Consider the following 24,323-nt stretch of genomic DNA (forward strand, 5'->3'; position numbering starts at 1 on the left):
TCCTTTTTGGTTTCAGGATGAGACCCAACCCCAACCCCAGGTCCTTAGAGAGACCTGGGCCCAGCGCCATCTCTCCTGCCGGGAAACCTGTGCTCAGAGAGGCTGCGGTTCTCCCCCAGGTCACCCCATCTTAGCACTTAGCACGGAGGACTTGCCCTCCTGCTTACAGTCAGAGCAGGGCTCTGAACGGGACGGCTTGCCGAAGAGGGCAGCTGGTATTCAGGTCCTGGTGCCAGCCGGCCCAGCCAGGCCTGGCGACATGACTCCTTGAGGTCACTTCTGATCATTCTTCTCCCAAAGACGTGGCTCTGGAGCCCCCTTGTCCACCCAATGACCCCAAAGCCCCAGGGCAGGGCCACCAAGCAAAATTCCTTGAGGTATATGTGTCTGTGTGTATGTCTGAGGGTCTCTCTGTGTCTATGTGTGTCTGTGTATATGAATGTATGTTTCTGTATGTGTATCTGAATGTGTCTCCATGTATGTGTATTTGTGTGTTTGTGTGTATGACTCTGTATGTGCCTCTATGTGTTTGTCTCCATGATAAGTCGAGCCAGCCATAGTCAGCAAGAGGGTGTCCCAGCGGTACCCAGCTAGGTTCAGATGGGGAGGGCCGGGTGGCTGACCGCTCTGGGGCTGGAGGCCTGGGATGGCCCAGAAGGCTGCCCAGCAGAGCTAGGCCTCAGGCTGCGAGTCCACAAACAGCCATCTGCCAGCCAACAGTGTTTCTTTTTTTAACCCCTGAAAAATATAGCCTTCCCAGCCTTCTGCAACACAGCTGCTGGGGGGTGGGGGCAGCGTAATTATGGCCTGAGTGAAGGCAACACTGAGGCAGGGGGTGGGGCAGTGCCTGGGTTAGTTGTGGCTCTCAATAAACAATGGCCCATTTATTTTCAGTTTCATTCATTCAACAAAAGGATAGTGAGGACTATATTCTGCGTAAAAATTGCAGTGGCTCCCACTTATGGGCACCTGAACACAGGACTGGGCACTGTGAACACATTATTCATTCCCTTTTCACTAGCCCTTCAGTAACTTTGCATGAATTGGACAACGGCCCCCATCTTTTGGGCAGGCACAACCTTAAGACAGAACATGTCACTTGTCAAGCCTGGCAACCCTGCTCGGAGGCCAGCATTACAGTCCCTGTTCTACAGGAAGGAACCAGGGACTCTGGGCAGGACTCAGGCTCAAGCGGGGTTCGGATTGAACCCAGGCAGGCAGTTCCCAAGGACATGGCCCCTCCAGGAGCGACTTGAGTTCCCTGCAAGCCCAGAGTAGCGCACACTTGTCTGGGCAGAGCCGTGGACAGCAGGAACTTCCATGGTCGAAGCTTAGGTCTCTCTAAAGTGCGTGGTGCTGCCGTGTGCCTGGCCCCGGGGTGCACTTCTCAAGGTCACGGTGCTGTTCAGTTACCTGTGTATTCCCAGGGCTGGGAATGGAGCCGGATCTCCGTCAGGGCTGGTCGCATGAAAAAAAGACAGGAGTAATGCATGAATAGGCCCTTCTGTCAGAGACTTCAATCTGACTGGGTAAATAAGACATGTATTTGGGGCCATTACATGTGACAGTAAAGAGAGTTTATGCTTTGCCAACATTTCTTCATTCACCAAGCATTCACTGAGCTCCACTATGGGCCAGGCAAGCTGCCAGGCACTAGATGGGCCATGGTGAACAAGATGCGGTTCTGGCTGCCATAGTCTGGGACATGGAGGAGGGGGCATCTGAGTGGGTCTTTGGGAAGAGGCAGGGTTGTTGGATAGGGCAGTGGTCGGCAAACTCATTAGTCAACAGAGCCAACTATCAACAGTACAACGATTGAAATTTCTTTTGAGAGCCAAATTTTTTAAACTTAAACTTCTTCTAACGCTGCTTCTTCAAAATAGACTCGCCCAGGCCATGGTATTTTGTGGAAGAGCCACACTCAAGGGGCCAAAGAGCCGCATGTGGCTCGTGAGCCACGGTTTGCCGACCACTGATAGGGGAATGGAAGGAGACAGGGCAGACCAGTATGTCAGCACCTGCTATTCTCAGACACCCCAGACATTCCCCTGACTAATATGGAAGTCAGGGGCTGGGTTGTGAGAAGGTGCTGAGTCTCCTAGGCCTGGGCACAGTTGAACACAGGGTGGCACTCTGCAGGTCAGCCAGGAGGACTAATGGGGAGGAGGCCACAGGCCAGCCCCCCTCCCCCACTCCCAGGCATTGTGTTTGAGCACTCTGCCTTGGACAAGGACAGTCACACATCACAGCTCTAATTGAAGTCTCTTCTGCAGTCTGGGAGGCGATGCTCCTGCAATCCTAAGAGGGCCACATGGAACCCTCCTCCCTTCTTCCCGCCTGCCCCATCCTGGGATTTTTCTCTTGAAGAGGGGAGCCAGGGCTCCAGCTTCTCCCTGCCGAGGGATTCTCTCCCAGGTTTGCTCCAGTCTGCGGGCCAGGGCACCTGTTACACGTTGCAAACCAGAGGGAGGCCAGCGAGCTGTGGGCCTTGGGGAGGGGGTTCCCCTAACCTGGTGGGGCTCTGGGGTGGCGTGGTGTCTCAGTGGAAAGGGGACCCCCAGGCTGTGTGACCAGAGGCAAATAGAATCGCCTCACTGGGCCTCAGTTTCCCGCGTGTCATATGCTCAAACCAGGAGTAGTGGGGTGTACAAATGAACATGCCACAGGGGGGCACACGCCACAGTTCAGTGGATGTGAGGAGCGGCCGTGGGGGAACTACTGATAAACGGAGGTGGAAGGGGTGGGGGTGGAGAGGAGTGCAACCCCTTTGCATCGCTATGTTTTGCTGTACTTCTGTGTCTATGACCCCGACCTTTGGGGACAGGAGGGGTCCCCGCAACGTCCTGGGTGGGGGCGTCGATGAGCTGACATCGCACGGCAGGAAGAGGGGAGAAAGGGGTTTCCAGGAGAGGGCGCCCGTGGGGCGCGGCGGGAGGGGCAGCGGCCGGCGCGGGTGTGGAGGATGGAGGGCGCTCCGAGAGCACCGGCTTCCGGCGGTGGAGTGCGGGTCGGGTGGGCTCCTAGGTGCTCTCTCTTTAAAAGGCCGGCGGAAGCGCCACGCGCTCGGCCCGCACTCGCAGCGCAAACTTGCCGGGCTGGGCTGGGCTGGCGTCTGCTCGCATGCGGCCGTGGCCGTGGGCGCGGGGCTGAGCGGCTGCGGTCCCCTCGCCCCTCGTGCTCCGGGCGCTCCCGCCCCTCCCGCAGCCTCCTCTCCGCGCCTGCCTGGCTCTCCCTGCCTCTCGCTCTCTCTACGGCGCGCTCTCTCGCTCGTTCTCAATTTTTTTCCTGCTGCCGCTGCCGCGGCGCCCGCACCTCGGTCGCCTGCGCCAGTGGTCGGCTCCCGCTCCACTCGCTTCCCAGCCCGGAGCCCTCGGTCGGACCACGCTTCCCGGAACCGCCTCGCCGGTTCCCTCCGGCTCGGACCCCGCGCTTCGCGGCGGCCGGAGCAGGGCTGCCCGGCGTTCCCCAACTCGCTCGCTCGCTCTCGCCGGAGCAGCCGCTGCAGCCCTGCCGCCAGCTCCTCCCCGCGTCGTCCGGGACTCCCGGCGGCTCCGCGCCCGGCTCGGTCCGCAGCGTCAGCGCCGCCCGCCGCGGCCCGGGTTCTGGGCACCGCGAGAACCAGCCTCCGGCTGCCGCCTCTCCGCGCCCCCGGGGCGGGCGGGCGCGCCCCCGACCCCTCCGCGCGGTGCAGACCTCGCCGGTGCGCGGTGAGTTGTGGCCCGCGGGGACCCGGCAGAGGGGACGGTACCCACCGGCCTCAGGCACGGGCTGCGGCGGGGACCCTGGGCTAGGGAGGTGGCCTCTGACGAGCTCCCGTGCTCAGGGCTCCCGGAGGAAGGCCGGCCGCCTGGAGTTTTCGGGGCTGGAGGGTCTCCCCTCGGGGCTGGCCCGGCTTTCCGAATGCCCCAGGGGAGGGCCGGGGCAGCGGCTTCTCTGCGGGCCTGCGGGGAAGTGTCCCTGTATACGGGGTTATGTCAGGTTCTACCGGGCCGGGGTCGTGCCAGCTCTCAGGTGGGGGCAGCGGCATTAACGCGCCCGTTTGCGGGGAGGCAGGGCTGGCGGGGAGCGGGACATTATCTGCACCCCTTCCTTGTTGCCTCCCGGCGGGAGGGCAGCGCCAACCTCGAGCGCTTCGGCTGCTGCTCCCGCACCGCGTCCCGCTCCCGTGGCTGTCAGCACCTCCTTCTACCCCGGCCAGAGCCCGGCGCCCGCTCGCTCTTCGCCGCGGCCGGTTTGGGATGGCGCTCAGGGTCTGGGGTCTCCCCACCCCGGGACTGCGGGGTCAGGTGCTCCTCGGACAATCTGCACTGACCTCTCCGGGACCCAGATGAACTCATGCCTCTGTGTGGCAGCCAGGCGCTCTCTCTGTGTGTGTGTGTGTGTGTGTGTGTGTTGGTGGGGTCCCCTCTGGGGTCGGGCTTCCCCGGCGCTCGGGAGCTGGGAGCGCCCCTCCGTGGAAGCGCGGGCGGGAGTAGGAGGTGGAGGACCCGACTGAGCGGCGCCCCCGCACCGGGGCGGTCTGAGGCTGTTTGTGCTGAAATGCGAGGCAGTGGCGGTGGCAGGGAGTCCTGAGGCCCAAACGTACGTACGAGCGCCCCCTGCTCCCAGGCCACGAGTGACACCCCCGCCTTTAGACTTTCGGTCCTTTTTGGAGGCGGCTTCTTGCTGCTTTCCCCTCTCTCTGTCAGCATCTCTGCCCCTCGTGCGGGAGAAAGCTGCTTTGCAGTACTGAGCTGGGTTTGCCTAGTGGGGTGCCCGAAGCTACGTGTCTGATGGAGCGAATAGTCCGTCTACCCCTCTTGTAGTCTGGCAAGAAGGCCTCTGTGATGGGGGAGGAAAGCGTGTGTGTGTGTGTGTGTGTGTGTGTGTGTGTGTGTGTGTGGAGCGTGGGGGGTGGGCGCGCGCTCCATCATAGTTCCTCCCTGCTACATTCTAGGGTGAGAGTGGGGCTCAGGCAGGCAGCCGGCCAGCGCTCTGAGTCTCCCCACTGCGCATCCGGTTCCCACAGCCTCGCAACCCCGGGGCCAGCTCACTGTGGAAGTAATGACTGTTCTAATCCCCATCTACCCCTTCCCATGCTGTGCCCGGGTCTGTCTCACACTGCCCCTGGATCCACATGGGATGCTGGGCTGCCCCAGGCTCTGTGTACGCAGTCTCAGCTCTTAGAGGCCTCAGGGCCTAAGTGGGGAGAACTCCATGAAGAGGTAAGGACCTCAGGTGCTTTCCCTGAGGTGGCAGAGACAGTCCCCACCAAGGGCTCTGGAGGCTCTTGGGTGTGGTCACCCATTGGCCAGGCCCTGGGGACTAGTGGTGAGGGCCTGGCTACTGTGGAGAGTAGAGTCAGACCCCCCTCCCCACCCCCGCTGGCCACCACTTCCTAGAGGGCCTTAGGCAGACTTGTCCTTGGACTGGGCTGGGGGCCTTTGAGGATGGCACCCCTGAGCCTCTGCTTAGCTCTGGATGACATGCCTGCCCACTTGTGAATTAGGTGACCACTGTCTTCACCTGCCCCCAGCTTTTGTCCTTTTAGCCATCAACTTTCCCCCACCTGTCAACACCCGCACACCTCTCAGAGATGAAGACAGCAAACAGTTACCCCTCCTGAGAGCTTAGCCACTTCAAGGGCTATCCCTGCCATGGACCTTTGCGTTTAAGAGAGACCCCAAGAGGAAGATGGCAATGCCTAACCCAAAGGAATGCCCTCTGATGGTGGTGGTGGGTTTTCAGGAGAGATGTATGGGGCGTAGGGGGGCATGCAGCGTGTCATGCAGAAGGAGAGGCGGAGGCAGTGGAGGTGGGAGTGTGGCGGGAGCTGAGCTGCTTTTTTGGCCTCAGTGGCCTAGCATGGGCCCCTCCTTCCCCCACTCCCTTCCTCTGGGCGGCTTCAGGCTTCATATCTGTTGGAGGCGTGACGTCTCCTGGAGGGAGCACAGCAGCAGGCAGGCAGCCAGAGGTAGGTGAGGGCGCTTGTGAGTGAGCGAGGAGCAAGCGCGTGAGTGAGCAGTGTGCTAGCCCTAAGGGTCAGAGGGTGGACCCAGGGCAAAGGGCTCTGCGGCCCCCACCCTCTTCCTGGGAGGTCCCCAGCTCAGACTCCAGGATGCTTGGCCACATCAGAACTGCCCCACTCCATGGGGACAGCTGGCAGGAAAAGATGGGACCAAGACCCACGGGTTTATGCAGGTTATAATTACAGCCAACAGACACATCCTCTCCCCTAGACAAGTGTGGAGCTGGCAGCCCCTAATTACCGCCCACCCCAAGACATCTGCCCACCCTGCTGTCCTCCTCTGCTCGGCCTGGAACCCAGCTTTCTGGTGGGTAGGCCCTGTGGCAGCCTGGGCAGCTGGGCCTGTTGGCTGGAAGGTTATCTCATTTTTGCAGAATGGTAGCAGCCTTTGCTGCCCAGAGAAGGTGTGGGGGAGCTGGCATCTTGGCTTTGCCCTGCTCACTGGGGCTGGCAGAGGAGCCGCTGGTTGTCCAGGCCAACCTGAGGGCCTTCCCCAGGTGGGCAGCGGGCCTGGAGCAGAGGATTCCAGCTTCCTGTTGCTCTCACCCAGCCTGGTGCCAGCTCCTGCAAAGAGCAGGGACGACTTGTTTTCATGTTAACTCTGCCCTAGCTAGCAGGGGACCATCAAAAATTAATTTAGAGATTTCACTGCCTTTGGCCCTTACAGAATGCAGGCTGCCTTTCCCCTCGCTCCTGGCAGCCCTGGTTCTCTCTCCACTGAGTTCTCTCTCTGCTGAGTCTCTGGTCTCCCAGCCCACCCCAGGTTTGTAGCTCTGTTTCCAAGCTCCATCCCCAGTCAAACGCTAGGGCTTCTGCCTCAGCTCCCCCCACTTCTGTTTCACTGCTTGAGCTTGCTCCTAAAAGGGAGGTAGAGCCTGGCCGGCATGGCTCAGTGGTTGAGCATTGACATATGAACCAGGAGGTCATGGTTGGATTCCCTGTCAGGGCACATGCCCGGGTTTCGGGCTAGATCCCCAGTGGGGGGCGTGTGGGAGGAAGCCAATCAATGATTCTCTCTCATCATTGATGTTTCTATCTCTCTCTCTCTCTCCCTCTCCCTTCCTCTCTGAAATTAATAAACATATATGAAGACAAAAAGGGAGATGGATAACAGAACTTGCTTAGAAATGATAAGGCCTGCCCTGCAGCCCTGCCCACCCTGCGCCCAGCCCCCTGCCTGAAAGCGCCTCTTGCAGCCTGTCCCTTTCTCTCTTGGCTTCTTGGAAAAACAAGCACCAAAAGGATAGTAAAGATTACCCCTTCAATTAAAGCTGATGACGCCTGTCAAAATGTTTTATTATTAATCTCATCATTTAGCAATCTCTCGGCAGCAGTATGGCTTAAATATGTGCACACACGTATATTAGATAAATCGAGAACTCGGGGCATAATGCCATTATCCGGACCCCATTCAATTAAGGAGATATTATCTGCAGTCATTGGGAAGTAGCCCCCGATGACAGCCCAGGCCATTCCGGGCTGAGCTGTGCTGACGAGCTGGCTCTGGAGAAAGTGCTGGCCACCCATTGCTGTGATGACCCCGAGTCCCCGGAGAGCTCCGCCAGCGGCGCCTCCCAGGCTCGGCCACCTGCACCAGGCCCAGGAGCTTTGTGTCCTGCCCTGTCCCGCGCACTCGCCCTCCCAGGCCTCCCTCCGTTCCTCAGGACAGGTACTACGCCCTGGACCTCTTTGCTGGTTGGGGCCCACGACTTGTAGTAAAAACAGTCATTGCTACAGGGTGGTTTTTAGATCTGAATATTGAAATAAGAATTGGGGGCTTGGCCTGATTCTGAAGTTTCTGGTACGTGATGGCTTTTTAGGTGCCACTGTCCCTTCTCCGTGCCTCACCGCAGTGTGGCCTGGGATGGAAGTCCCACCCACAACCCTGACCTGTGTTCACGGCTGTGGGAAATGGTAGAGTTTGGGTGTTGATTTGCTAAGTCAGTGGGCCCCAGCTGTCCAGGCAGTGCTGGGGTGGGGAGCTCTGACTAAGGAGGGGAGGCAGGAAGGAGGAGAGGAGGAAGAAAGCATTAGCAGGGAAGCCCACAACAGCAGCAGCTGCAAACAAAGACACTTGCCCACTTGGGTCTTCTGTGGGAAAACAGGATGGTGGTGGCATGTGTTGGGGGGTGAGTTGGGGGAAGGAGAGGCCTGGGGTTGCACGAGAGGAGGGGCTGGTGGTAGGAGAAGATCTGGGCGAATTTGAGCTTGGTGGCTGGCCCCTGCTCTGGGTGAGGGGGACGTCAGGGCTGGGCATTTTCTGGGCTGAACTGGTAGAAGCAAGGGTGGAGGAGAGGTGCTTGCTTTATCAGCCAACTGCTGTGAACTGCCGTGGCCTTAGCAGGCTGCTGCCCTATAAGCCTCAGGCATTTCCTGTCAGGAATCCCTGCCTGTCGCTGTGCTCAAAGCCCGCCAGTGGGCCCTCACTTCTCTGTCCACCATGGATCTTGTGCTTGGTGCCTCCCCTGCCTCAGGGCCTTTGCACTTGCTGTTCTCGCTACTGCTACTTAGGATGCGTTTCTCCCAGATACATGCTCATGCTTTCAGTGGCCTTTCTTTCTTTCTTTCTTTCTTTCTTTCTTTCTTTCTTTCTTCTTTCTTTCTTTCACTGAAGTTTTACATATGTCTCCTTTTCCCCCAATTGACCCCTCCCCCCCAGCTTTTAGTGTTTTGCTTTTTAAAAAATCCTCACCCAGGTATGTTTTTATTGATTTTAGAGAGAAAGGGGGAGAGGGAGAGAGAGAGAGAGAGAGAGAGAGAGAGAGAGAGAGACAGACAGACAGACATTGGTGTGAGAGAGAAACATCTATTAGTTGCCTCCTGTTTGCGCCCCAACTGGGATTGAACCTGCAACCTAGGTATGTTTCCTGACTGGGAATCAAACCCCCAACCTTTTGCTGTACAGAACTACGCTCCAACCATCTGAGCCGCCCGGTGGGCCTTTTACTGTTTTTAATCTTTACTCAATGCCACCTCCATAGGGAAGCCTTCCTTGCCCCTTTCCCCCTGAGGATGCCCCTCTGGGCCATTTCCTGTCTCCTGACCAGCCTGTTTCCTCCACAGCCCCTGGATTTCCTGAAGTGCCACACATCTGTGTGTAGGTGTGTTTATTGCCTCTCCTGTGCCACCCCCCACTGGGACCTTAGCTGCACAATGCAGGCCTTTATGTCCGTGCCACTCTCAGCAGTTCCCCAATGCCCAGAGCAGAGCCTGGCACACAGCAGGTGCTCAGTGCGCATTTGAGGGACACATTGAGTCATGGTGTGGCAGGAAGGGCTGTATTCTATGCCTGACCACATCAAGGGTTGTAAGAATTCAGTGCAATGTGGGATTCCTCTCTGTGGACCCGGATGCCTCTGCAGACCCCCTGCGCATGGCTCTGCCTTAGTCGGGTGGCTGCCATGCTGGCTCTGGGCAGGGACCTGGCTTTGTCTTATTATTTATTGAGAATTTCCTGTGTTTTGAGCCTTGGGCTAGGCATGGGGACAGAGGTGAGGGGGGTCCTATTTAGACAGGCCCTTAATGTGCTCCCAGGCTCTTCAGTGACAAATAACAACAGAGAGTTGCTGTATGGCATTAGGTGTGGAAGAAGGAGATAATGGGAATGGGAATAATCAGGGCAGGCTTCCTGGAGGAGGAAGGATCTCTTCAAGGGGCTGAGTGTCACAGGGAGGAAGCTGGAGGGAATCAGGGTGGGGGAAGCACAGGCAGTTGACTTAAAGTTTTCCCTCGTTTCCATTGGCATTAAGCTAAAGAATTACTTTCCCCATCCCTCCCTTCCTCTCTCTTTCCTTTCACACATATTTCTCAGTGCCCAGCACATGCCCAGCACAGAACCAGTCGCTTCTGAATCAGGCCCTCTTTTGTTTTGGTGGAACAGGGATGTGTGGTGGTACTGAACTTGGGAGGGTTCAGGACCCAGGGTGGTGAGCTGGAGCAGCTCCAGGAAGTGCAGGGAAGGGGACCTGTGGCCCAGACCCCATGGTGCACTCCTCCTTGCCCTTAGAACAGGGCTCACGTTGGTTAGTGACTGGAAGCAGGGATGCTCTTTCTATTAATAGAGAAATAGATTTCCTGGGAGAGAAGGGTGGGCAGAGCCCAGGAACCATTCACTCACATCATATCACTCATTTATGTCTGCAAACCGGGCAGGGGTTGCCAGGCACTGCAGGTTGGGGTATAGCAATATCAAGAGGAGTAGGACAGGATTCCCCTCAAGTTGTGGTCTGAGTGGGGAGAGGGTTGCTAGGGTTTGAGGGAGCTAATTGGTCAAGCCCTTTCCCCGAGGACCGGGCATCATGCAGGTGGAAATCAGACTATCCCTGGCAGCTGGCACGGAGCATGGCTCCTGATGACCTGCTCCCTGAGTTCCAGCCAGCCCTGCCTCTGCCAGCCAGCGTGGGGCCCCAGGGGTGGCTCCCATGAGTGGGGGGCATATAGGAAGGAGGGAGAGACCTCAGGTTCTCCCTCACCTTCCCCTTGGGAGGTGGAGGCATCTAAACAGATCCAAAGAGACTCACACTCCCCAGCTTCACCGAGCACCTGGCCTGGGCTGGGCCCCACAGAAGCAGAGGGGACAGAAATGAAATAAGTGCTGAAGAGACATGGATACACCGGGACAATGAGGTCCCCGCAAGTCAGGAGGCTTGGCCCAAGGACGGCAGAGGATGGGCCTGGGTCAGCCCTGGAGCCCTCCCAGGGCCTGGCTGTCCTCACTGAGCCCTGAAGGGCTGGCCTGCTGGGGAGCCAGGAGCCTGAGAACCCCTCAGAGGGCTGCAAGCAGGAGGGAGCCTGCTGGTACCCCCCAGCCCCTTCCCCGTGCAGGGTCATTCCATCTGCTGCTGCCCTTTATTTTGGAGTTTGGGAAAATTCCGTCCCTTTAGGTTTGGGAGAATAAAACGCAGCTCAGTGAGAACTGAATCGGAGTTTAGTAAATCACAGCAGCGATGTTTGGATCTGGTTGTTTTGTGGTTGTGGTTCTGCCTGGCTCAGGCCCTGGTTGCTGAGGGAGGATTAGGTTAGACCTGGGGAAAGTGGGGGCCTGCTGTCAGGACTGGGAAGGGCCCGAGGCAGGTCTGGAGCCCTCTCTGCAGCCCTCAGGTGGTTGAGGTGGCCAGGGAGGGCAAGTGGGCTTTACCCATCCCCCTAGCTCCCCTCACATTCCCTTTCACGGAAGAGAATGTTCTGGAAAATGCCCTCAAGCTGTTGCCTTGTGGAGATGACTGTGTGCTCTTCCCTCCCTGCATTCCTTCCTGCCTAGTCTGTCCTCCCCTGGAGCAAGGGCCAGAGAGGGAGGTGAAGACAGGGTTGGGAGAGGGTGCACCAGGGAGAGGGAAGGTCAGGGAGAAGAGACCGCCTGGGTGGAGCTGCAGCCACAGCCACCCTGGGGCTCCCTGGGAGAGGGATCCCCTAGCTGTCCCAGGTGTGAGCTATGAGGGCTCCAGCCTCCCCCACCCCGGTGCCCCTCCCCCTGCTGATGGAGGCAGCCGCCCCCCAGCCTCTGCTCTCCGGGACTCCTTTCACTCACAGGGTATTTTTACTTTTCCCTTTTCCCTGGTTCCTGTTACATGATCAAAGGAAGGAGGGGAGGCTGAAAGAGGCGGCGGTTTGCTCAGCTCTTTGGAGAAGCTCAGAAAAGGCAGGCCTGTCGGCCGAGGGAAGGGGGGGTGCGTCTCTGGGGAGGGATGCTGGGCGCAGCCCCACCAGCGTGGGCAGGACCCTGTCCCTGGGCTCCTGATTCTAATCCTGCAGGTATTTGCCTTTCGCCTCACTGAGGTCTCCTTCCCCATGCGGACGTGTCCTTTCTGTGTGTGTGTGTGTGTGTGTGTGTGTGTGTGTGTGTGTGTCATATATGGTGTGCATGGGGTGCCTGTGTGTGCACGCTGCCCAGCCACAGGTGCTCAGGCTGCAAGGAGAAGCCAGCGTGAGCCCTCAGGGAGGACCTGAGCCTGAGCAGGGCCTGCCAGCTGCCATGTAAGGGCCTCTCGGCCTGAGTGCACACAGTCTGCCACGATGCTCCAAATCCCTGTATCAGGAAAACCAGGCCTGAGCTCCCAGGCCGTCAGAACTGGGAGTGGCCCGTGTGGTGGCCTGGCAGGGGCCTGGGCAGCCTGCACAGGCTCTGTGTCCCCGGGCTCTGTGTCACCAGCTGAGGTTCGGTGCCTCAGCCTCCTCCTCTGGGTGTTGGGGACAAAAGTATCCCCTAGCCCAGTGGTAGGCAAACTGCGGCTTGCAAAACACATGCAGCTCACGAGCCGCGGTTTGCCGCTCTGTTGACTAATGAGTTTGCCGACCACTGCTGTAAGGCATTACCCTTACCCAGAAGTTTTGACTTCAGGTTAAAGACATTAGTACGTTATTAAAATGTTTTTTAAGTGTTTTTCCCTAAGGCAGTGGTTGGCAAACTCATTAGTCAACAGAGCGGCAAACCGTGGCTCGCGAGCCGCAGTTTGCCGACCACTGCCCCCTAGCCCATAGGGAGGTGAGCATTGACGGAGGAAGTGTAAGCAAAGCACTTGGGACAGTGCCTGGCACATAGCAGTAAGTTGTCATTTGCTGTCATTTCTCCTCGGGGCACTGTTGGCATTTGGACAAGACATTGTTTCATTGTGCAGGCTGTCCCCACAGCATCTCTGACCACTGTCTGGATGCAGGCTAGTAGGTGACTCCCTCCCACCATTGTGACAATTGAAAATGCCCCTGCATTTTCCTCCAACCCACCCATTTTACAGATTTTGAAATTGAGGACTCTCCAGGGGACATGCCTGGCCCCCTGCAGGCAGTGGCAGGACTGTGGCATCTGTCTAAGCCTTCTCCGGTTTCTCTTTCTGAATTGCCTAGTATTGGCATCGGCAACTAGGTCCCCACATCCTCTCAGTCCCCACAGCCACCTGGGAAAGAGCTCTGATGATCTCACACAGAGGTGTGAGTGATGATGACAGTTCCATTCAGCTCTAGCCTGTATTTTAACAGCTCTTATGCCTCCCCAAAGCACAGATGCCCAGCCCTAGGTCACAGGGTCCTGGCTTCAGGGGTGAGGGTGGTATTAGGGAGCTTTCCTGCGGGTGCCTGCAGGGCTCTGTGTGACTGGTGCTGGCTTTGAGTCCTGGACCCACCCTGACTTGCTGTGTGCCTTTGGGATGCCACTGGGCTACGGGTTCACCTGCAGAATGGGGCTAAGGAGAATCAACAGTGTGTCCTTGGCCTCTGAGGAGCTAATGGGGAGGGAGCATTTTGATGAGGGGGTGAGATGGGAGTGCCCAGAGGCGCTTGCCAGAGAGGCCCAGGAGCTGAGGCTGGACTCCCAGGTTCTGTTCCCTCTCCTACCCTCCCCTGTCCAAGAACTGGAGCAGTCTGGGCCTCTGTGGGGGACTGACAGGTAGGGGGAGGGTGGCTCTGAGACCACATTCTCCTGGGAAACCTCCTAATCCAAATGCAAGCTCTTCTTCCAAATGGCGATGGAAACCGAGGCACACACCAGGCAGGTGGCTTCCTGGTCTTCATTTGACAAACTCATGAGAAAGGGGTCTGGGATTAGCGCTCCAGCCCAGCCCTGACTCAGCTCCCAGCATTCTCCCTGTGGCCTCCTAAATTGAGGGGAGGGAGGTTGCTGGCTTTGAGCAGGGAGGTTGGGGGAGGGAAGGAACCCCAGGGGAAATTAGCCCAAATTAGCAGAGAGATGAGGAAGAGCTGGTGTTCTCTCCTCTACCCTTGCAGATAAATATTTAATCACAACAACAATAATAATGACGATGATCCTAATAGTGTGCAGTAGCTCAGGCCGTAACCGGAGCCCCACTCTCAGAGGAAGGAAGTAGGGGAGAGAGAAGGAGCAATGGAGAGATTGAGAGATAAAGATGGGCAGAGAGAAGGAGGGGGAGGGAGGCCACTGGGAGGGAGAGGAAGGCTGGCTTCTCACTCAGGAGGCCCAGGGTTTGCTCTCTGCCTGGGGTCGCTGGGCAGCTGGGGTGAAAACAGGAAACAGGAGGGTCCACCCCTGAGTCATGAGGAGAATCCTGACCCCCGACAGCCCCAGCTTCTCCGCAGCCCTCAGAGGAGCAGCTCCCAGCCGATTCCTTCTCCAGGGGACCCTGTTGGCCTTCCTTGTCTCTGAGTCCCAGGACCCTGAGTGTGTGGCCCCAGAGCTGGGAGCAGGGAGCTGGGAGCTGGGAGCTGGGAGCTGGGAGCTGGGAGCTGGGAAGCTGGGTGCTAGGCAATGTTCTGCTGGTCACTATCTGTGTGACTTGGGCAAAATGCTCTCCTGCTCTGGGCCTCAGTCTCCTCATCTCTAAAACGGGATTGTGCCCAGTGGGACTGGTTTCTTGCTTCTCTGACATGTGGGAGAGTGTTGAGGAAGGCCCTTGTTCCTCCCAAGCCAGTCCAGGCTGTCCCTGGGGCACGGGCTCCCTGATGCCCAGGCTCCTGATGGCATTGGGTACAGGCCTCAAGAAATGTTCAAACATGACCCAGTTTCTGCCTTAAGCTCTCCCATTTGACTCAAGTTGAGCAGCAGCCAGAAGGAAACCGAGATGAGATTTGGAGTCTTTGGTGATAACTCCCAGCGTTTCCTCATAGGCTCCTGATGAGAGATCAGAACAGCTGATGTCTTCTTTGGGCTTCTATTTGATTCTCTTTCTCTTTCCCTTCTAAGGTTGGTAGGAGGAGAGCATTGGAGCTGTTTTCTCTTTGATGCCAAGATACGCCAAGCTAGGAGCACGCTCCTCTGTTCAGTCATCCACCAAGAACAGGCCTGCAGGACGTGGGGACCGAGGCCAGAGCTCTGCTGCCCCGTGACCATTTCCTGCCATCTGTGGGCATGGCCTGTGGGGGCAACTGAGCATTGCCTGAATGGCAAGGAGCACCGGCATGGCTTACCCCGTTGGCAGCCCTCAGCCGCCCCGCTGCTGAAGCCACCCCGGAGAGACTTGTGGGGGCTGCTCTGCTCATGCTCACCCAGGCTGGGGGGCCAGGGGCCTGCCAGGGCTAGGAGTGGGGCTGCCGTCCATGGATCTCTAGAGATTTCCAAGATGCCTGGGAAGAGAGGCTGGGGCTGGTGGTGGGCCCGGCTGCCCTTTTGCCTGCTTCTCAGCCTTTATGGCCCCTGGGTGCCTTCCTCTCTGGGGAAGCCCAAGGGCCACCCTCACATGAATTCCATCCGCATAGATGGGGACATCACACTGGGGGGCCTGTTTCCGGTGCATGGCCGGGGCTCAGAGGGCAAGGCCTGTGGAGAACTTAAGAAGGAAAAGGGCATCCACCGGCTGGAGGCCATGCTCTTTGCTCTGGATCGTATCAACAATGACCCAGACCTGCTGCCCAACATCACTCTGGGCGCCCGCATTCTGGACACCTGCTCGAGGGACACCCACGCCCTGGAGCAGTCGCTGACCTTCGTGCAGGCGCTCATCGAGAAGGATGGGACGGAGGTCCGCTGTGGCAGTGGCGGCCCTCCCATCATCACCAAACCTGAGCGTGTGGTGGGTGTTATTGGTGCTTCAGGGAGCTCAGTCTCCATCATGGTGGCCAACATCCTTCGTCTGTTCAAGGTTAGTGGCTGCCGGTTCACTCCAGAGGTTTCTTCCACAGACATAGTGCCGGGCCTGGCCAGCTCCTTTCTCCTCTTCCCTTCCTGATTCCCAGAGGGAAGAGTTTTTTCCTTGGAGTCTTATCTGAAAACTTGGGGCCTGTCCCATGCAGAGAATAGGTCCAGCAGAGAGAAGGTGTCGGGGCGGGACCCAGCCTGGTGGTGCTGACCGTGGTGCTGAAACAGCACCTGCCGCTGGCAGCTCCTCGATCAATTCCCCTCTGCGGGGAATTCTGAACTAAGAAGGGAAAAGGAAGTGCCTGTGAACAGCGGAAGGGAGGAGGAGATTTGCAGACCGATATAGAAAAAGACAGACAGATAGAAAGGTAGACTGATGGAAATAGGACTGTTTCCAGAGAGGAAAGAAATACTTGTTTTGACATTGTTTTCAAATAATTGCAATTCCCAAGAAAGATGTGTTTTTCTTCTGGGTCACTGCGCGAGCCCTGCATGGCCCTCCCACTCCACCCCAAGACTGTGGTTAGAAAATGTGTGCTGATTGGGCATTGGGCCACTGAGCCACAGAGCATGGAGATGAAGATGGAAAAAGGCCTGGAGCAAGCAGGCGGTCCCTGTTCTGGTGCCCTTGGCCCTGAACCAAGCCTCCCTCCCTCATTTCCTTCCTCTGCCCTTCCTCCTTGCACACCTTTCTCCCTTTCCTTCTGGAATCCCTCCCTGCCAACTCCCTTCCTCTCTTCCTGGGGCAGGAGCTGCTGATTTGCAATTCAATTGGAGCCAAGTGCTTCGCTAAGCTGGTAAAGCAACTGAAAGCTACCGGGTAGAGAGAAAAACATTACAAGCATTTTACCCATAATTATGTGCCTGCTCCTCTCTCAGAGCCTCCTTGTTTGCTCTGTGTTTGTGTGTGTGTGTGTACATGTGCGTGCGTGTGTGTGTGTGTGTGTGTGTGTGTATGTGTGTGTAAGAGGGAGAGAGAGAGGGAAGGAGGGAGGGAGGGAGAGAGAGAGAGAGAGAGAGAAAGAGAGAGAGAGAGAGAGAGAGAGAGAGAGTGAGGGTGAGAGAAGGGATGCAGAGAGGAAGCCACTGGGTCCCTCCTTCACTCTGGTGTCAGAGTCTCAGCCTGTGGATGGGTTTGGCCCCTTCTCTCCTCAGTCTCCAGAGTTAGGGATTGGGTTGAGAGAGGCTGTTGGTCCCAAGCAGGGTGGGGAGCGCTGAGCCTAGAGCCCTCTCTCCTGTACCCTTTCTGGAACCCATTTGCCCAATCCCAGCATGCATCAGTCCTTTGTGTTGTGGGGCCCGGGTGGAGGTGGGGATGAATGGTGCCGAAGATCCCTGTGCTGGGGCTGGGGGCTGGGGCGGGTGGGAAAGAAAGGAGGCTAGAGTAGCCCTGTCACCGCATGGGTAGGGTCGGGACTTCGCATGGGCTGGCGTGGGCCCCTGTGCCATGTGGTTCTTGGCTTTGCATCTTCTTCCTGGTTTTACTCGATGATCCAGATGAAAACACTATTCTAACCTGAGAACAAGTGGGTGCGTTATGAAGAATGTGACACGAAGATGAAGGAAGTAGGAGACTTGGAGGAAACGCTGCCCTCGCCCAGGACAGTCTGAGCAGACACTGGGAGGTGGCTGCTTGGCCCGTTGGTGGTTTGGGAGTGGTAGTTTGGTCCAGCCCTTCCACCTGCCCGCGTTAGCTGCAAGGCTGGGAGACCCAGAGTGGGTGGGCCAGGGCTTGGCTGTCCCAGCTGGGCCTGGTGATGGCTTGGGCTCCCTGAGGGGTCACATCAGCCTGCCTGCTGTGGAGGTGAGAACTGGGTCATCTAGCAGAGGGGGCAGTCCCCGGACTCCTTGTCAGCCTGTCTGGGTGGGGCACAGGCCCCAGCCTCTGAGAAGGCCAGTGCTTGGGTGTGGCTGCTGCAGCTTCGAGTATCTGGGCTTTTTATCACACTCCATTTGCAGAAAGATGATAAAACAGCCTCTTTGGGCCCTTGGGACTGTGACATTGGTGAGGGTCCCTCCCCACCATCTCCCAGAGGGGAGGCCGCGCCCACATTAGAGGGAGGTGGAAAGATCAAGGAGTTGAGAGGTGTCACTTGACATGGCAAAGGCTCTAAGAAAGGTCACTGTCAGCATTAGACCTTAAAGCGTGTCCTTGGGAACATGGGTATTTTGGGACGAGGGGCCCAGGGTGCCATATGGGGTGGGCTGTGACTTCTGTGCTAACTGTTCCCAGGATTGGGAAGTGCTAGGCAGGTTGGTGGGGCCTGGGGCCAAGGTGCTCACCAGCCTTCTCTGCTTATCTGGTCACATAGCTTGTGGCCTGGCTGTGGCCTCAGTTTGTACCTCCTCAGGTTACAGAGAGATGAGTGAGTTGGGTGGGGATCAGGAGTCCCCCAGGCTGCAAGGAGGGGACAGGTGAGACAGGAAAGGGAGGGGGCGGGGAGCGAAGGGGAGAGAGCCAGAGGGAGACTGATGGCTGTGGTCTGCACTCCCTGGGTCCCTTTTAACCGTGTTAATGTTCCAGGCTGGCGACAGGAAGGCTCCTCAATAATTAAACGGATAGACATGAGAGGCTGGGCGAGAAACTTAAAAGCCATTTACAGAGGAAAAAGGTTGAACTTTGGGGAGGGAGGTCAGGAGCAGGAGCCTCAGGCAGGCGAGGATGAGGGAAGGGGCCCCTGGGGAGCTGCCATGGCAGGTATCTATTTCGAAGAGCACCATAGTGGGTCCCAGCCCAGCTCCTGCTCCCACCAAGGCCATTACGAGGCCTGCTGGGAACTTCTCCAAAGGCTGCGATTACGGCTCTTCCTCCTCCAAGAGGTGGATTTCCTGTGCACAGCTCAAAGCAGAGCTCTGGCTTTGGGGACTCCAGGGGTGGTTTCCTGACTAGAGAAAGCTAATGGGGTGCAGTCAGGGTGTGAACAAAACTCAGAACTGGCAGAGCTGGAAAGGGCCAACGCCCCATCCTGCAGATGTTGAACAGCCCTGCTTAGTTGGCAGGCAAGGCTGGAAGTCAGGTCCCAGCTCCCAGGCCTGACTCCTTCCAGACTGCCTCCATGAATAAACCGGGCTGGAAGTGGGACTCAATCCCAGGCCTTCTTTGGGGATCAGAAGCCCTGACTTTGGGAAGTCATGGATCTGACAGCTTACCTCCCTTACCTCCCTGCTCCCATCCCCTCCCTCATTCTCATTTTGGCTCTGTTCTCCTAGGAGAGGGAATATGATGGATGTGAAGAATACCTTTTGGAGGAGATCCTAAGCCTAGAGGATGTGGCCTGTACAATGCTATGTTGTGGGGACAGCCCAGGTTCTGGAGCCAGTGAGACCTGGGTTTTTACATATATACTAGAGGCCTCATGCATGAAATTTGTGCAGGGGGCTCGGCACCCGCCACCGCCTCTGCCTCGGCCCCCACTGCCGCGGCTTTGTCTGGAAGGTCATCCTAAAGAAATCCGGTCTAATTAGCATATTATACTTTTATTATTATAGATATATTTTATTGATTTCAAAGAGGAAGGGACAGGGTTAGAGAGATAGAAACATCAATGATGAGAGAGAATCATTGATTGGTTGCCTCCTGCATGCCCCCTGCTGGAGATTGAGCCCACAACCTGGGCATGTGCCCTTGACCAGAACTGAACCTGGGACTCCTCAGTATGCAGGCCGACGCTCTATCCACTTAGCCAAACTGGCTAGGGTGAGGCCTGGGTTTGAATCTCTGTTCTGCCAGAGTTACCTCACCATATCCACTCACTATATCAGTCATTTACACCATAGTGTGAATGAGCCAATAAGATCTTTTCCTGAGAGCAAACATGTTGTGGGGAGAAGAACATACACTAAGGGCCTTGGAAGGAAGCACTTGTCAAATTCTGGTCCCGTAAGAGCACAGAGGGATCCAGAAATCATTTCGTTGAGTCCCTTATTCATTTTATAGTGGAAAAAAAAAGCAAAGGCTTGAGGAAGGGGAGATTGCACAGTATGCTGGCTAAGAATTTGGATGCTGGAGCAAGACAGCCTTTGTCACCTTGGCAAATTGTTTAGTATGTTTGTGCCTCAGTTTCCTCATTTGTAAAATGGGGATGATAATGGTCTCTTAGACCAGGTGTGGGAATTAAGAGTTCATGTCCACAAAAGGCCTAGTGCAGTGCCTGGCACACAGTCAGCCCACAGGAAATGTCACTGCACAGCTTGTAGCTGGGCCTGAAGTCAGCATGGGAGACTCGTCCGTGCGGAAGAGGCTGGAGCGGGTGGGCAGGGACAGACGGTGACCTTTGAGGCTGATCCTGGAGAGGCCCCACCATCTGCTGGGCCTCTTGTGTCTCCCTGCAGAGTGTTGAGACTGAGCAGCCAACTTAACTTTTGGATAATGAGAGTGTCATCGCTGTCACCACAGTGGGGTGGAGTGGAGTGGAGGGAGGGCATGAAGGGACAGGCAGCAGAGAGGATGGAGGGAACGCCAGCCAGCGGGTGGGTGGGCAGGTGCCCTGCTTCCCAGGAGAGGCCTGGCCAGGATGCTGGTGACTGACATTAGCACTCTGTGCACTGCCCCCCCCCCCGCCCCCCTGCACCTCAGCCAGCCTGGCCTTGCGAGTCCTCTCGTCCCACCTGGGACCATAAGGGCTGGAAAGGTTCAAGGCTGCTCTAGAGAAAGCTGCCTGCCTGGTGCTTGGCTTGTCTGCTCCTCAGCGCCTAGCCCAGGCTCCCGGGGATACTTTGCGGCTTAGCTAACACCAGCTATTCTGTTGAGGATGTGGGTTTTGTGTCTTCCAAGTATTTTCACTGCACAACGAAGAGGAACTTTCGAGAGAGCCCAGCCTCTCTTCCCCAGCCTGGCCATCTTCCTGGAAGGCAGCTCCACCCTCCCAGCGCCCAGGCCGACATACCTGGCGGCACTTGACCACCCTCTTTCTACCGTCCACAGCCTCTCCTTTCAGAGTATGTCCTGGAGATGAGCACTCCCCACCTCCTGCCCTGGTCTTGCCCAGGCCACTGCGGAAGCCTCCTCTTGCGTCTCCCTGGGCCTCCAAATGGGGCAGCAGATCTTTGCTCAGTGCCCTGAGGCCCAGGGGATCTTTCTGAAAGCCACCGCACATCGGCTCCTCCCCCCACACCCCTAAACTTTTCATTGACTTCCTGCTGCTCTTCGATTAAAACGCAAACTCCCAAGCTCCAAGCTACCTAGAGACCCTGGCCACACCCTCTGTCTCTTCTGGGTGATGTCACACGTGGTGGTGCTGTGTTCTTCCTGTCACTTGGAGACACCATGCTATTCCCGCCAGGGCCTCTGTCCCTGCTGTCCCCTCTTATCTGGAATGTTCTCTCCCATTCTTTGAGGCTGGATCCTTCTTCCATAACCTTAAGCTTAACTGGATTTTCTTCAGAGACCCCCCCACCCCTGCTCAGTTTGTGGTTATGCCCGTATTTGTCTTTCTGTTTGCTGTCGGCTTTTCCTCCAGTCTGTCACAGTCTTTGTCTGGCCCATGAGCTAAGAATGGATCTTTGTGTTTTTAATGATTGAAAATAATCAAAATCATCATAAAACGAAACAGGAAAGTTTATGAAATTCATGTATGTATTGCCTCGGCTGCTCGCAAGGCGTGACCATTGAGCGGGTGAGACAGACCCCCACTAGACTCCAGCTGCACCTCTAGGACCCCCAGCCGATGCCAGGCCCAGCAGGGCCCTCAGGAAATCTTGCCGAATGGACTCATGGGGAATAAGGCATCTGCAGCCCGCACGTCCCTCAAAACTCTGCAGGAACAGCAGGGTGCCATGGTTGGATGCGTCTGCTCTGGCTGTGCAGGTGGATGCAGCAGGGCCCACCTTACCACTGGGTCAGACTGGTGCCCACCAGTGCCCTTAGGCTGAGTCCTCGAAACAGGGCTAGGTGTACAATTGTTACCCCATTTTACATATGGAGAATTAAGACACAGAGAACTTAAACAACTTTCCCAAGGTTGCACAGCAGGTAAGTGGTGGAACTGTATACGAATCCAGACTGTTTGGTCCTAAACCTACTCTTTCACCACTCTGCTCTCCTATCTCTTGGTCATCAGATTGGCTTGGGTTTGAGATCTGGCCTAATACTGTGTGGACTTTCTGAGCCTCAGTTTACTCATCTGTAAAATGGCTCACCTGGTAGAACAGCAATGTGTGCAAAGCCTTGAGTAGGTGCTCGGGGATGCCAGAGTTACCTGAGCAGGTTTGATAGGCCTTAGTGCTGTGAAGTGCTGGGCACCCAGGGAGTGGGAGAGAGTGGACGGAGGTGGCCGTCGGGCGCTGTTCTCTCAGGATGAGGACCACGTAGCCCTCCCTCTAATTTTACGGTGACTCTCTTTCCCCTAAGCCCAGATGTTCCTGTTTGGCAGGGGGTCTGGGAAGGTGACCTCAAGACCCAGGGTCAGGCCAGGCCTGAACAGAGAGGAGAGGGAGCTGGGAGAAGGGAATGTGGCATTGGGGAGCAGCCCCTGGGGATCTGGAGCCCCCAGACAGCTCCCTGCCAGGGAAGGGGCCACTGGGGTAGAAGTGGCATTGCTCCAGTGGCTCTTGAGCCTGGGGCTCACCACGGCCACCTGCGGGTGATGAGACTGGGGGCTGGGTCTGTATGTGGGACACCTGCTGAGAGGCTCTGCTTCACTGGATGCTCTGAGTTCTCCTCAGTATCCCAGTGTCCCTGTCCTGCCCACTCGGCTTCTCCACGGAGTGCCCCCCACTCGCTGTGCAAGCCTCTCCAGCCCTCTTCCTTTGAGGTGCACCCTGGGGTGGCAGAACCTCTCTGAATACAGGAGGTGTGGGCGTGGAAGCAGGAGGGGTTCAGCTCTGGCAACAGACTGGCAAATAGGCTCATTATTGTGGAATTAAAAGAAGGCAGCAGAGGCCTTTGGGGTCATTTCTTATGGATGCCCCAGAGGGAGGGCTGGTGGGCTCCTAGAGACCCGGTTGGAGTAGGTCCCTTGGTGAGGTGTGTGACATTGTGGAGGGGCTGACGTGGGGCTGAGTCTGGGGAGGCTCAAGTTTATAATGGCTGGCTTCTGGCTCTCTCTCCCATCTGGACCTCAGTTTGCCCATCTGTGAAAATCATCCATCCACCCACCCATTCATTCATTCACCAAATCTGAATTGAACATCCCCGAGCCTTTCACCACGAGAGCAGTGGTTCTCCATGTGCTGCACAGCGGCGTCACTGAGAACCCCACCCAGGCATCCAGGTTTCATTGGTTTGAGATGGGCCTGGCTCCCAGGCGAGGCACATGTGCAAGCCAGGTGGAGAACCACCACTCTGAGCAACCTTCATAAGGCGGGAGACAAAACAGATGGAGGCCTTGCCCTGGTGGGGTTCCATGTTTGAAGGAAAAGGCAGGCAGTGAACAGGCAAGGCACACAAATATACAATGTCAAGGGGAGCAGTTCCCTGCAGAACAAAGCAGGAAGTGGCTAGAGAGCCATGGGGGTCGGGGGGAGGGGCTTTAGACGGGGTGGCTAGAGGTGGGGACATTTAAAACATTTTTTTAAAAAAATATATTTTATTGATTTTTTACAGAGAGGAAGGAAGAGGGATAGATAGTCAGAAACATCAATGAGAGAGAAACATCGATCAGTTGCCTCTTGCACACCTCCTACTGGGGATGTGCCCGCAACCAAGTTACATGCCCTTGACCGGAATTGAACCTGGGACCTTTCAGTCCGCAGGCTGACGCTCTATCCACTGAGCCAAACCGGTTTTGGCGAGGTGGGGACATTTAGAAGAGGGGACATTTGTTGATCAAACCGAATAGAGTGAAGGGCTTGCCCTATGGATATCTGGAGGAAGAGTGTTCCAGATGGAGCAAGTGCAAAGGCCCTGGGGCAGGGCTATGCCTGGTTGTTGACTTGACCCAGGAGCTCAAGAGGGGGACCCAGAGGCTCTGGGAGCAGGGAGAGGAGGATCAAGGCGGCTCCTAAACCCACATCCTGCCCCTTCTTACTGCAGAGGGTGTTGCGGGAGGAGGGTCCCCAGGGTTCTGACCTTGGACAAGTCACTGGGCCTGTCAGGGCTTTAGTTTCCTCACCTGTAAAAGAGGCAGGTGGGCTGGATGGGCCTTGTGAAGCCACAGAGGTAATCGGGAGGAGATACAGGGGCAGAGCCCGTGTGAGAGGCATGTTCTTGCTCTTGCCTCCCACCCTGAGTCCCCCACCCACCTAGGCCCTCCTGAGCCTCTTCCAACTCCTCCCTTTTACTTCCCGGCTGAGATGAACAGAGTTGAGTGCTGGAGACCGGAGTGAGGCAGGGCCAGCTAGGAGTTGCGAGGCGGTGGGTAGAGTGTGGGCCCTGGGACCAGAGGGCCTGGGTTCATTCCCCTGCTCTGCCATTTACTACCTGGGAGGTGCCTCTCTGTGCCTTAGATTCTTTGTCTGTAAAGTGGGGAGCCCTGTAGCTCACCTCATAAGGCATTGGGAGGATCAGATGAAGGATATGTAGAAAGGGCTCAGGGCACTGCCTGGCACGGAGCCTGTGGATATCTGTCGAGTGCCTGCTCGTGGTGGGCAGCCCAGAGCACTGGCTTTGGAGGCAGCCGCGCAGTAGGTTGCTCACATCCCAGCCCCAGATCACTCGGCCTCTCTGGACATTTCTCATCTCACTTGTAAGATGGGCAGAATCACAGGTGCCTTTCAAGTGTGGAAACAGAATTGCACCATGGGAGCTAGCAGTGTGGTGGGCGCACAGCAGGGCTCAGCAGCGTTAGTCCTCGTCTCCTGCTGCCAGAGCTCCCATGGGGCTGCCAGGGCAGAGTG

At 56.9% G+C, this 24,323-nt stretch overlaps 1 protein-coding gene across 1 annotated transcript in view; it reads left to right on the forward strand.

Moving 5' to 3' along the window:
- The first annotated feature begins 3,576 nt into the window (after positions 1–3,576).
- The window catches only part of GRM4 (glutamate metabotropic receptor 4), a 105,965-nt gene continuing 85,218 nt past the window's right edge, over positions 3,577–24,323 (forward strand). The window contains exons 1-2 of the mRNA XM_080663869.1: positions 3,577–3,707; positions 14,658–15,552. Of these exons, the coding sequence (XP_080519995.1) occupies positions 15,034–15,552 (519 nt within the window). The 5' untranslated portion in view covers positions 3,577–3,707; positions 14,658–15,033. The remainder of the gene's footprint in view (positions 3,708–14,657; positions 15,553–24,323) is intronic.

The sequence above is a fragment of the Plecotus auritus genome (assembly GCF_963455305.1).
Source record: "Plecotus auritus genome assembly, chromosome: 4".
Lineage (NCBI taxonomy): Eukaryota > Metazoa > Chordata > Mammalia > Chiroptera > Vespertilionidae > Plecotus > Plecotus auritus.